Here is a 13,556-nt window from a genome sequence, read left to right on the forward strand (position 1 = left end):
CTAGCTTTGAATTCTTCTGGAACCCCTCGAGGTACTCCTATCCCATCAATATATATCCTTTCATCAAAGGATCCCGGGAGGAGGTCCCGTTTTCTACGTGCCAACCCACCCTTTTCTGAAACGTTTGATTGTTTGATGAGAGTGAAGGGCATTACCAGTTGAACTAACGCACAGGTTCCCGTCCAATTCGTATGTAGGTGAGGCCACAATCTGTCATTACCACACAACCACCAGATGTCAGCATGGGCCTGGTTTTGGTTCCTAAAATTCTCTGGCTGCAACAAAGAGGAGAGATTAGTCATGGTCTCTTTAGTTGTGACATTCTCTGTGTGGGAGCAGGAGCTAAGATGCCCTACCCTGTATCCTATCTTATTAGTCCTAGAAAAACAATAATAAGAATCCCCTGAGACTTCAAACGGAGGTAACCTAGGTCGGGGTGACTTTGTTATCGGGGGATACAGATAGTGCAAGTTACTAAAAGACTCCTTCACCACATTCCCAGGTGGCTTGAAGAATTTAATCATGCAGGAGAAACCTGACGGAGAGTTAAAGCCCGTCATGGGGAACGGAGTAGTTGTTAACCTTGGTTTGGCTAACTTTTTTTTAGATAAGATCACTCAATTTTCCAGTGTGTAATGCATAATGGGGAATCCATGCTCGACAGTAATTTATAATTCCCAAAAAGCTCATCATTTGTTTCTTATTCAGAGGTTTAGGAGCTTCTAATATTGCTGTTTTTCTTGACGAGTTTAGGGTTCTCCCATCCTGCGTTATCGTATGACCTAGATATATTACCTCTTTCTGTCAGAATTGTAGTTTATTTTTACTGACCTTGTGTCCTTGTCCTGCCATAAAGGTTAACAACTGGAGAGTATCCTTTTTACACCCCTCCTCTGAGGGGTTTGCTACCAGTATATCATCGGCGTATATCAAAATTTGGCTCCCCTCTTGGGGTTCAAACATTCCCAGGTTACGTGTGATAGCCTCTCCTCTCCTCTCCTCTCCTCTCCTCTCCTCTCCTCTCCTCTCCTCTCCTCTCCTCTCCTCTCCTCTCCTCTCCTCTCCTCTCCTCCCCCTCCCCTCCCCTCCTCTCCTCTCCTCTCCTCTCCTCTCCTCTCCTCTCCTCCCTCTCCTCTCCTCTCCTCTCCTCTCCTCTCCTCTCCTCTCCTCTCCTCTCCCCTCCCCTCCCCTCCCATCCCCTCTCCTCTCCTCTCCTCTCCTCTCCTCTCCTCTCCTCTCCAAATGGTTGGACAGTGCTGCATATGGAGAACACAGAACACATATTTGCTATGTCTTTTGATCTGGCAACAGCTCTAATAATGACATAATAGAAAATACCAAGGAATGATTTAGAAATCCAGTGTTTATTGAGGATGTCAAGAAACACAAGAACACCAAATTGGTATTCTTGTCACACTCAGACAAACAGGTTCCCTTTTGGTCCTCCATTCTATAGACATTCTATAGAGTTTGGCTCTAATTCTACTTCACAGCATCTTGAATGACATTGCCTCAATAGAGTTTTGATGCATTATCAAACTAACACAAAAGCATTACTGGCATGAGTCATGTTTCCACATCAGCAGTCTAAGTCTGTCCTTTGTGCAGATTCTCTTTCTGAAATTCAAGACTTCCTCCAGCTATAAAGAATACTTCAGCATTTTTACAACTTGACTGACTCCTATGGTTGCAGGATGGCAACCACTCTAATGATGTTGCTGTGCACCACCATCACAAACACCCTACCTCCCTCCTCCACTATCAAACATTTAATGACAAGAAGACAGTAGTACATTACGTTATATCACAATAGTAAAATCTTCCAAGCATGTTGACAGTTGTACAGGTATGTCTAAAAAAAGTGTTTAGGATTGAGGAATAGAGGAATTTTGGATGCTTCAGTATTAATACTTATATCTCCTTTATGCCTAGTCTGATGGCAAAGTTACACAACTGCAGTTTAGAAACTACCAGCTGCAGTCTACTGATGGGTAAACATAAGTCTACAGTATGATATGCATTGAGCCAGCCCCAGGCACCTCACAAGATGATAGATATTTTAATTTGTAGGCCTACTAATGTAGCTGCAAGACTACATATGTTTATAATGAGCATACATGACTGATAATTACATGTCAAACATTGATGGTGATCATGAATGGTGTCACCTGTTTTAGCAACTCTTTTCTTTATTACATTTACTTTTATAGGGACAGTGCACATTAACATTACAACTGTATAAATGTGCCAGTTTTAGCTAGCCGGCTAATTTTCAACTGCAGTCCCTGGGCCAAGTACCATGTAACAACACACTGTAATACAGCATGATGTCATACACTTTGATGTTAGCTGCTGATTGTTCTGCCTTTCAGAATAATGTTATGGTCAATGTCACTATTCGTACATTATTTACACAGTGTTAAAGGCATGTCATGTCAGAATGGTTTATATGTCTGGTATTACTTCAAAACATGGAGCGTCTCTAAGCAACATTTGATTGATGGGTTATAATGGTGCGTAATGACAAGAGGTACAGTATGTGAGGTAAGGTTAGTTATAGGAGCAAGATATAACAACCCCAGCTGGGGGACAGTGCTACAGATTCAGAGATCAGATTCTGTCAGTTCTTCTACAGCCCACTCCCACTACCCTCCACATCATCCACCACGACCGAGCGTTTCCGCATCACAATGTTGTCGATGCTCCTCCGCGCCTGCGGGGGCAGTGTGGCAGGCTTGGTCTGGGGCTGCGTGTGGCAGGGGGCACGGTACTGAGGCAAGCCACTCTTGGTGGTGTCCAGCTCCTCTGGGTCTTCCTCCAGGGCCCTGAGGGCAGCGATCACCTCCCTATCCGAGGGGCTGAGGGTCAGGCATCCACAGGGACGTCCGCTATTACCATTGCTAATACCCTCACCTCCCTCCCGTTCCTCCTTCTCATCTTCCACCGTCATGAAGGAGTCCCCCCACAGGCTCTCACACAGGTCCCGGCCGTGCTGGTACATCTGTGGTAGCAAAGAGCAAATCATTGGAGGTGTGGTTTGACATTAGATTCAAACTAAATATATTGAAACATTTGAGCCTTATCTTTTCTTTGTGTTGCAAATTATACCTCTAATTAAGGCACTCATTTTAAATGGACTATTGATTATGTACCTTTTCAGGGCAATGCCAACCCTGAAAAAACAAAGCCTTTGCAGCAGCTGCCACTCCCACCCCTCTCTCACCCATCCATTAGTGGCCCTCAACATACAGAGAAAGGCTTTTAGAGACACGGGGGAGCAGCACACAAGGTCATGCTTCATCTCTCATCTAAAAGCCAGCTGATTAAGGGGAATAAATATGTTTTTCCCTTCACTTTAATCCAAATTCAGGTTTTAGGGCTAAAAAAAACATCATGAAGTCTAAGCCTACATTTCTCAGAAAAGCTTGAGATTGGAAAAGCTTATGGAATGGTAGTGACACTGTGGTTTTACACATTTACAGATGTAGGATCTGAATTTGATCACTGAGGATTTTTACAGCAATGCAGGAAATGCAGATTAGCTTTGTGATTTACATAAATTAACTGAAAACCCAATCTAACACACGATTATATTAACAGTATTACACTTTTCATGTAGCCTATTTCTGGCCAGCTAATAGCTTAACCACAGCTCCAGCTACATTATGGACTAAACATTTAAATCATGTTGCTGCATGATTCTTTTGCTGTGACAATATAGGTCAAATTAAGATCCTACATCTGTAAGCTCTGATTCTCTGGGGAGTGAGTCATCACCATTTTGTAAGAAGTGCAACCGTTATAACTCTTCTCTCCCCCTCTCTCCTCCCTCCCACCCACCTCTCCTCTCCCCCTCTCTCATCCTGTCAGTCTGAGGGATTAGGAGTGAGTGAGTCACTCAGAACATTTAGGAAGCACTGCTATATTGACTGTGTTAGAAGGACAAAGCTGTTGCTGTGCAGCAATATAGCTACTAGCTGGTCTTATTACTAGCCTCCTCTCCTGGGGCGGCCATGGTCATGTGCCTAACCCTAACCTTACATTTGTTTTCATACATGTTTACAATATAGCCAATATTTTGACTTTTCGTTGGCCGATCTAGCGGAAATCGCTCAGTTCTGCCTTAAGGAGAAGATTCATCCCAATAAACGTCAACCTGCTGTTAGCGCAACACAGGCTGTCAGTCTGTGTGCATGTTAGTGCAGAGTCACTTCCGACTTCAGACCCAGTCTTTGAATGGAGAGCGTGAAGAGAGTGTTGGTTTCCTTGTTGATGATGTAAATAAGAACATTGCTGTGACCAGTGAGGCGATATAGAGGAGCCAGCAGAGCTTACATATGATGAGGGAGAAAGCCAGAGAAGAGCCTGGGAGAAGGGCCAGGGGGATGTTTTGATAGTCTGTACGTGTGTGTGCAGTATTGTATGTGCATGGACAAATGTTTTTGTGTGTGTCTAGCTTATGTGTGAATGCAGTATGTGCGTGTGTGTGTGTGTGTGTAGCCTATATGTGAGTGCAGTAGCCTACGTGTAAGTGTGTGTGTTTCCGTGTATTTATTTGGAGCCTGCCTGTGCTGTGTACAGTGGCCCTGAGACAGACTGAAGCGTTGTCAGCTCGATTAGGGAGGACATGTGAATGGGTGGGGTGCAGTTGGCTTCCCAATTCCTTTGTCTGATGAGGAATCAAACTGAATATTCCAATCTAACCTACAAACTGTCTACCTCAAACTGTCTACCTAGAGTTTTGAACAGCTGAAGATCATTAAAAGAGCCGTCATTAAAATGTCTGGACACAAATGGCTTCCAACCTCATTTGAGTTCCAAAGTCAGTTGCTCTTTTGTAAAGGGTCAAACTAATGTGAGTTGATGTGAGTTGTTTTGTTCAAACATTCTGACTCATCCTTTTGGGGTCTTTTTGAGGTCTCTGTATAGCAGGAGCCTCATTATATTCATAACAGCTTAACTTTAATTTAATGGCCTCACAATAATTCTGTTTTTATTTGGTCTATTTGTGGTTCCCACACAAACATACACACACTCCTGTCACCTCTCATCATCACATCCAACCACTAATTATGTGTGTGTGTGTGTGTGCGTGCGTGTGTGTGTGCGTGTGTGTGTGTATGAAAGAGGGGGCTGGTGGGAGGAGCTATAGGAGGACGGGCTCATTATAATGGCTAGAATGGAATCAATGGAATGGAGTCAAACACGTGTTTTATGTTTTTTGTACCATTCCATTTATTCCAATCCAGCCATTACAATGAGCCAGTCCTCCTACATCTCCTCCCACCAGCCTCCTCTGGTGTACATGCATGCTTGTGTGTGACTCTGGGAGGTTCACAGTTGGTCCCAGCTGTGCACTAGCCCTGGGTCACTCTGCCTCTTTTTATATCCTCTTCTGTCCAGTGGAGCAGTACAGAGCAGAGCCCAGGGGCAGACTGGCCATCTGGCATTCTGGGCAAATGCCAGATAGGCTGGACCATTTTTAGCACAGTGGGCCTGTCTAACTTGGATTATTTGTGCAAAATGATAATTATCTGGCTAATAATGGCGGCCTCAAGGGAAGAAATGGGCCGGTGTGAGGGCCTCGAATAAAAAAATGGGCCGGTGTGGGGGCATCAAGGAAAAAAATTGCCAGGTTTGTTAGAAATGCCAGGGACGATATCTGGTCCCAGTCCGCCCCTGGCAGAGCCCCGCCTTTTATTCCACTGAGCCAGGCTCTGTGTCCTTAACCCCTCACTGACCACTGAGACCAGCAGTACCAGTACAACTAACACTGACTCAGCTATACTACCCATGATTCTTAGCTAACCTAGCCTTGCGTGCCAGGCTTCTATATGTTCCTACAGCTCTATCATAAGAGACAGAGCTGGAGAAAAAGACTAGGATAGTCCTTTACTTCCTCAAAGAAATGAATCACTGACTCTAAATATCTATTTTCGAAATCAAAACTTGTCTTCTAAGGTTAAAACACAGCTCAACACAGCATTACAGCCAACTCAACATGGCTAACGCCCATGAGACTGACTGCTGCTGCCCTCCAAACAACAGCCTACCTGCTGATACGGCACACAGTTCCCAGTGCAGTTCTGTCCTCTGGGGTCTCTGGCCCAGTTACGAGCACAGGTCATGTCCATCCTGCAGGCCTCATACCTGAAGAAAAATGTAATGTTGCAATGACCAGATGACAGATCAACATTTTATACTGCTGGATGATGTGATGTGGTTAGTGCAGAGCCTTCAGTACAGTTTACATCAGGGATCCTAGGTTATTGTAGTGAGCTCACCAGTCACGGCAGAAGCTGTGGCACAGTGGCACGGCCTGCATGGAGGACTGGTGGCGAGAGTGAGGCCAGCGGGCTGCATCAGGGGAACAACGGTAGAAACAGGTCACACGCTTCAGGAAGCCCTCACACCTGGAAATAGAGATGGATGAGAGAGAGAGAGAGAGAGAGAGAGAGAGAGAGAGAGAGAGAGAGAGAGAGAGAGAGAGAGGGTAGACCACAGCATGTAACTCTCTCTTTGCTCCAGCAGTGCAATGCTTTTGTCTCTGTTGGCTATTGGCTTTGATGTGATAGATTGAAAATATTGGTTATATCAGCAAGTCATGATCAAATGCCACTCTAAATCTCAGACTTACGTTGGGCTCAGTTTCCCACACTTGTCCCAGGGGCTGTTCTTCTCACTGGTTGTGGGATTAAGATCCTGGATGTCATCCTCTGAACAACATGCATCTGATGAGAGAACAGATATGGAGAGATTATGACCATGGGGTGTGGAGGACTGAGGATTTGGATAGCAAACTTCCAACAGCAGTTTTCTGTCATTATCATGGTTTGACAATGCATGTTGTGGTCTTTCAAAAGCACAGTGCTCTCACTCACTCTCAGCATAGATTGTGCACTCTTTCAGGTGCGGTTCCTGGCTGGGCGTGGCCTTCAGTCTACCGTCCTGTAGACACGCCCCCTCCAAACACAAAATGCGACCAATCAGGGCAGCTGCTAAATATGCACAGACCAATGGCAGGGAGTTTGACGTGATAGCCATTTCTTCAACCTGCGATACGTTCAGCTAGCTGGCTATAATCAGGACCTTGGACAGCAGAGCGGGAGATAAACGGGTTCAGTGAACCATACAATATCAAGACCAGTTTTTTAAATAATGTGACATTTGAATGTTTCCCTATTGCCTATAGCACTAAAGAGAATGTTTCCATCAAAAAGGGAGTAAGATCAACCACCATTGATCAACCACTGTCTAGTCTGTCCATAACATAGTTTGTATTCAATGACGTGTCTTGGAGCATCTAGCCTGGTGTGATGTATGACACAGCCTGTCAAATATTACGCTATAGCCTATCTAGTCATTAGATAACGCTAAGCATGCATAACAATAACTGATTAAATCCTAAATATGGTATTTTCTTATGAACTTCCGTTTAAGTATTTTATAGAAAATGAGTTACAGACATCTTTAACACATTTCAGAGTTTACTAATCGCTTTGTTAGGTGTATAACAATGTAGGCTACTTATTGTAGGTCGTCTGTATGTAGGCTACTTGAAAATATCAGCTACAAACATACAAATGACTGACTTTCTTACAGTAAAACGATGACCATACCTGACAAACTAAACTATCAACTAATAATAATAATTGACGACAAAATAATTAACTTGAACAAATGCAAAGATAGGCTACTGTAAAACCATGTTTGATTAGCTTTAAACAAAATAACGGGAATGAAAATATTTCACACCACAACATCTCAACTGCGTAGTTTGCAATCGGTGTCTATTTGTTTATTTTCCACTATCGACAAAAATACTTTACTCCTCGCCTGCATTAGCCTACCTGTCGGTGGGAGAAACCGTTTTCCTATTGATTCTGCTTGGTCTTGTGCGACTTGTCTCCTCAGCTTTGGAATCGTCGTCGAATCAGCACCACTCTACGCAGCTCTTCCTCCGGGCTCTCTGCTTGTTATGATCTATTCTTCCCAGGGGCAGCACGACAGTTTCTCACTGGTTTAACTGAAGGACATCTAAGCCCCTGGCCACCTCCTCCCCCCTCCACCTCCTCCGACCTCCCCCTTGCTGGTAATCCATATCACACAAACACACACAGACACACACACACACACACAGACACACACACACACAATCATTTGCATCATAGTAATTAGAAAGATATGTGTGGAGGTATTCCCATCCAGTATTGTACTATGTAATATGATGACCTTTAAATTATTTGGCCTGAGCATATTATGTTCAGGTACTGTCATTCTGTATCAAAGGTACTGTCATTCTGTGTCAAAGGTACTGTCATTCTGTATCAAGCACCAGTTTACTGAAAAACACTAGTATATGGTTGTCAGTGGATTAATCAAATTGATTGGGTCCTAAATGAACGCGTTGGCGCTCCGTTGTCCTTGGTATAAGTGCATCCTCCTCAAGTGCTGAGTCACCTGTCCTCCCCTCCTCCCACAAACCCAGAGGTCAGGGCTTTGTCTGAAGGGGAGGTGAGGGATGAGATTTGATACTGTATGATATGCTGAGGGCCTGGAATACATCTCCCTGCTGACAACCATTGCCCCACAAATAACTTAAATCTGCCACTTGCAGCAAAATCCGCACTCCATTTATTTTTCCAATGAGGCATACATTTGTTTCAATGTTTGGGCCTGTGTGACCTACTGTATGTTGGTGAAGATAGAGATCTAAACAAACACTTTGCCCAGTGCTCATCCTGTCCTGTACTCTTGTCCTGTAATCTCTCTCCTCCTCAGACCCGGGGTGCCAACTAATCCCTGCCTCAGACTCTCTGTGTCGTCTCAAGCCTTTTGGCCTCATCACAGCAGATGAAGTTCCTTGTGGCCTAGATACGATTACCTAAAACCAAGACCCTGAAATGATATGACAATAAGATATGACAATAAGATATGACAATAAGATATGACAATAAGATAATGACATTCTGATCCATTGACATTATTGGGTTTGGTAGCATTGGTGTGCAATACCTTGAGTCTTATATAAGTCCATTGTATTCATAGAAGAAAAGAATGGAGCTTATTGGAGCAATAACATATAGTAGACCTATAGAATGCCTAGATTCATATCATCCTATTGGCAGGATGGGGATTCTACACATTGGCCTCAAATGGGCCCAAATTCACCAGACAGTTTCATAATCAGGGGCTGTTCACAATGCACTTATTTTCGAGGACGAGGGGGCGAGAAGCAGACAGAAACAATTTCCATTTGGCAATTAGAAGGCGAAGAATGATATCCTTTGTGTGGGAGCTATTCAGGGACCAATGAAATGGGGGACAGAGAATTGCTGTGAACTGTTGTTTTTAATTAACCACGGGGTCACCGGGAACCGGGCCTAGAGTTGGCAAACAGTGTAACCATCCTTGTCGTCTCGCTAATTGCAAGACATTCTTTGCTGTGATCCACTGACCCATTTCTTTGGCTTTTGTTTTTTGGATTGACTTAAGAGTGGTGGACAACTAAAGAGGAAGACAACTCAAAATACTGATCTCACAGTCCCCTTTCTGAATCTCCAAACAAAGCAGAAATATTAGTGTAGTCTGTGCTGCTTTGCAGAGGCTGTGTAGTGTGGTTACGTAAGCTAAGAGAGGCCACACACAACCTGCTCTCTCACGCAACGACAAGTGAAATACAGACTGATTGGAATTCCAGGCCAACAGAATGTGGCCTGAGTATTACTTCATCCAGACTGGACCCTAGAAATGATCTGGAAAATATTGTGTGAAGTTACAGAATATTGATAGAATTGCATACTTTATATTATTAAAAAAATAAAACTACAACTCTTTACATAAGATAGCAATGGGAAAATAGGCTCAATCTAGGCTCAATCTCTACTAGATGATGACTCCTCATTGAGAGGTACGAATTGATTCTAGTGGTAGAAGACTTTGTGTTGACATTAAGTCTAAAAAGGTCACAACCTCCCGAGTGACGCAGTGGTCTAAGGCACTGCATCGCAGTGCTAGCTGTGCCACTAGAGATCCTGGTTCGAATCCAGGCTCTGTCGTAGCTGGCCGCGACCGGGAGACCCATGGGGCGGTGCACAATAGGCCCAGTTAGCTCAGTTGGTAGAGCATGGATTTTGCAACGCCAGGGTTGTGGGTTCGATTCCCCCGGGGGCCAGTATGAAAATAATAATAATATAAATAAATAATGTATGCACTCACTAACTGTAAGTCGCTCTGGATAAGAGCATCTGCTAAATGACTAAAACCTGGGTGCTTTAATGTCACCATGTTTCATTAAGGCGTGTTGGGGAGTGATGAAGAGAGAGTGTGTCAGTTTGTAGAGCATGATGGTTGTGGGTTCGATTCCCATGGGGCATCAGTATGAAAATGTATGTACACACTACTGAGCGTCTGCTAAATTACTAAAATGTTGTGTCCATGTGTGTTCGCGTACATGAAAAAGAGAGAAGATGCTGGATACTGCGATAAATTATAATCCATCAAGTGAGAGCTTTGTCAATATTTAAAGCCTAAATTACATCAATCATAGTCAGACACCATGTTTCTTACAGGTCGTTTTATATGCCAGTAAGCACAGTTCTTCATGCCAGTAAGCACAGTTCTTCTGTCTCTGGCTTTACATATGTCCTTTGGATGAATGGACTTGATTACTGTGTCGTCTTTCTATTTCAAGTGTCCCACTAGTGTCAGTAATCTTCAGGGGGTAAGATTATTGGTGGAAAAAGTAGAAAAACAAAATCTTACGAAATATGAGATGAGACATTTCAGACACATCAGTTTAAAGCCCAACTGAAGCATTCTCCAATAGCAAGACCCCCACCCTGTGGTTCTACTATGTCATTACACTTTGTGGGGTTATTCTCAGCCAGATGGCCTTTTCAAAAACACCCAAGGTCCATCAGGCCTAAATCAAGAACATAAAAAAACGAACCGTAAAATAGTACACTAAAATGTCATGTTCAATAGTAAAAAAACAGTATTATTATTCATCCATGTAGTCTATTGGGGAAAAAATGGAAAATTAGGAGAGACACTTTTTAAAGGGTTCAGTATAACGTGCAAATACATTGCTGTGTTAGTGCTCCCCACGAATTGGGAAGAGGCGCCCCGGGGTGCAATCCTCCATGCCTGATGGAAGTGGGCGTCAGTGGCAACGACGGACTGTGAGATGTGATCAATGTCTGCTCTCGGTGGTGGCTGAAAGTTTGTGGAGTATCTGGACTGAAACAATTCTTTCTTAGAGGCCTACCGGATTGGTAGCCCACCTGGCTAACTTGTAGACAGACACCTGTTCAGGACGGATGTGCTTCTAATGCCGCGTTAGTGTCATGTCGGAGTGATCGGAGGAATGACTAGTTTAGTTCGGAGGAACGACTTGGAGCGTTCACGTGCTCGGGGCTCGGAAGGAACGCAAGAACCAGTCTCGCGATTGACAGCAGAAATCGCGGCCATGTTTGTTGCAATTTTTAGTGGTGCATGGTGTCAGAGTTCAGCATGTGGGAAAGATCGGGGTCCAGACATCATACCATCATAAATCTGCATTTTTCCCAGTAAGAAGGATATTTTTACGAGTTCCCGACATGATTTGAACGCAGCATAACTAACCCATTGTTTTATGTCAGATGGCGTCACTTCTATGCAACGCTTGTCCTTTAACCGATATCATGCTGCAGTTCAGAGTTTCCGAGTTGTCTTGAAAGCACCATTTGTGCAGGTGAACTCAACACTCTATCTGATGTAAAACAATGCTTCTAACCTTCTTGTCGCATTCAAGACAACGCGCATCTGAATGTGGAAATAAGAAGTACTACACTGCACACATTTTTACTAGTAGGTTACGAGTTTCCGAGTTGTCTTGAACTCGGCATCTGTTTCATCGCTCTAATATCTGCAGTGTTTTGTTCACGTCATGATATGTAAAATCCTCCATATTAGCTAAGCACCCTGACCTGCTGCGTTAACAGGATTGGTGACAGATAAGCCCGTGCTTGGACATGTACAATTGCCATCGGCTCCTTAGCAAAAGATCGAAAGGTTTTAACTGTATTATAGAGTCCTGCCATGGTAAAGAGGTGCCATCCATTCATTTATTTTCCTAAGAAAAGTCCCACACAGCATTATACTGCCTCTACCCCAATACCTAAATCAGGACCATGGACAGTGCCACAGCCTTCCAAAAGAGCCTGTGACCTAACAACAGCAGGTCAGGCCAACCTAGCTCTGTTACCCCTCTCTCTGGGGCCAAGGTGTCACGAATTCAGCCGAGGCTGCCCTCCTCCTTGCTCGGGCAGGTTTCGGCGTTCGTCGTCACCGGAGTACTAGCTGCCACAGATCTATGTTTCTGTGTTCCACTTGTTTTGTCTTGATTGCACACACCTGATTCCCATCACGTTAATTTGTTTCCCTATTTTACCCTCTGGTTTCCTCATGGTGTTGTGCGTGAATGTTCGTTGTTTTGCTTTTGTTCTTGTGAGCTGGTATTTTTTCTTACCTGCGTGGAAGCTATGCTCTGTTACTTTTGTTAAGTAAAGTACGTCGTTTACTAAGTTCTGTGTCCTGCGCCTGACTCCGTCCTACCGCTACACACTGACACACGACACAAGGCCTATACTAACTTACCTCCCATTATTTTATTAATGGGATTGCCTCTATACTGTCTACTGTGTCTCTAAACAACCAACAGTGACATTATTGGACTTTCTGTCTACAACAGAGCATATCATATGGTTACATGGATGAAGTTTGTTTTCAATATTTTTCTTAATCTGTATAAACGAGAGTGGGAGAGCAAGGCTTTTTCATTTCTTCTTTTGGCATCCCATCCAGCTTATGACTTGGCTGGGGGAGGCGGTAGACATTTTACGCTATCCAAGAGGATATTTTTTTCATTTCCATTCCGTGACAGACAGGCTCAGAGAAAGATGGAGTGATAAACAGAGAGAAATAATCAATGAGTAATGATCAGATTTGATTTTGACAGAGGTGCACTGCGCGCGCGCACACACACACGCTTTCTCTATTTTCATCACACCCAACACACCTTAATGCTTACAGAAACGTGGTGACATTGAAGCACCCAGGGTGTTGTGACCTTTATTTGAGGGTATAGCTCCAGAGTGTCTGTCTGTGTGTACACACAGGGAAGAGACACTCAGTGTACAAAACATTAGGAACACCTGCACTTTCCATGACATAGACTGACCAGGTGAATCCAGGTGAAAGCTATGATCGCTTGTCGATGTCACCGCTTTAATCAGTGTAGATGAAGGATTTTTAAACCTTGAGATAATTGAGACATGGATTGTGTTTGTGTGCCATTCAGAGGGTCAATAGGCAAGACAAAATAATGAAGTGCCTTTGAACGGGGTATAGTAGTATGTGCCAGGCGCAACGGTTTGAGTCAAGAACTGCAACGCTGCTGGGTTTTTCACGCTCAACAGTTTCCTGTGTGTATCAAGAATGGTACACCACCCAAAGGACATCCAGCTAACTTGACACAACTGTGGGAAGCATTGGAGTCAACATGAGCCAGCATC

General features: G+C 43.9%; 1 protein-coding gene across 1 annotated transcript; it reads right to left on the minus strand.

Moving 5' to 3' along the window:
• Positions 1-1,345: 1,345 nt before the first annotated feature.
• Positions 1,346-7,971, minus strand: LOC311103573 (riboflavin-binding protein-like). The gene is made up of 6 exons (XM_084145162.1): positions 7,851-7,971; positions 6,882-7,089; positions 6,638-6,731; positions 6,285-6,413; positions 6,054-6,150; positions 1,346-3,001 (listed from the first exon to the last, which is right to left on the minus strand). Exons 2-6 carry the CDS (start codon positions 7,042-7,044, stop codon positions 2,630-2,632), a joined length of 855 nt encoding a protein of 284 aa, XP_084001288.1. The 5' UTR covers positions 7,045-7,089; positions 7,851-7,971; the 3' UTR covers positions 1,346-2,629.
• Between the last annotated feature and the right edge of the window lie 5,585 nt (positions 7,972-13,556).

Source organism: Coregonus lavaretus (assembly GCF_964263955.1).
Source record: "Coregonus lavaretus genome assembly, chromosome: 28".
NCBI classification, from domain to species: Eukaryota; Metazoa; Chordata; class Actinopteri; order Salmoniformes; family Salmonidae; genus Coregonus; species Coregonus lavaretus.

Bases quoted from the DNA above. Each gene is read 5' to 3' on its own strand.
- LOC311103573 (XM_084145162.1), bottom strand. From the start codon at position 7,044: ATGGCTATCACGTCAAACTCCCTGCCATTGGTCTGTGCATATTTAGCA. The intron at 6,414-6,637 runs GTAAGTCTGAGA...CTCTATTTCCAG, and splicing joins TGTGGGAAACTGAGCCCAAC to GTGTGAGGGCTTCCTGAAGC. The intron at 3,002-6,053 runs GTAGGCTGTTGT...TTGCTACCACAG, and splicing joins ACTGTGTGCCGTATCAGCAG to ATGTACCAGCACGGCCGGGA.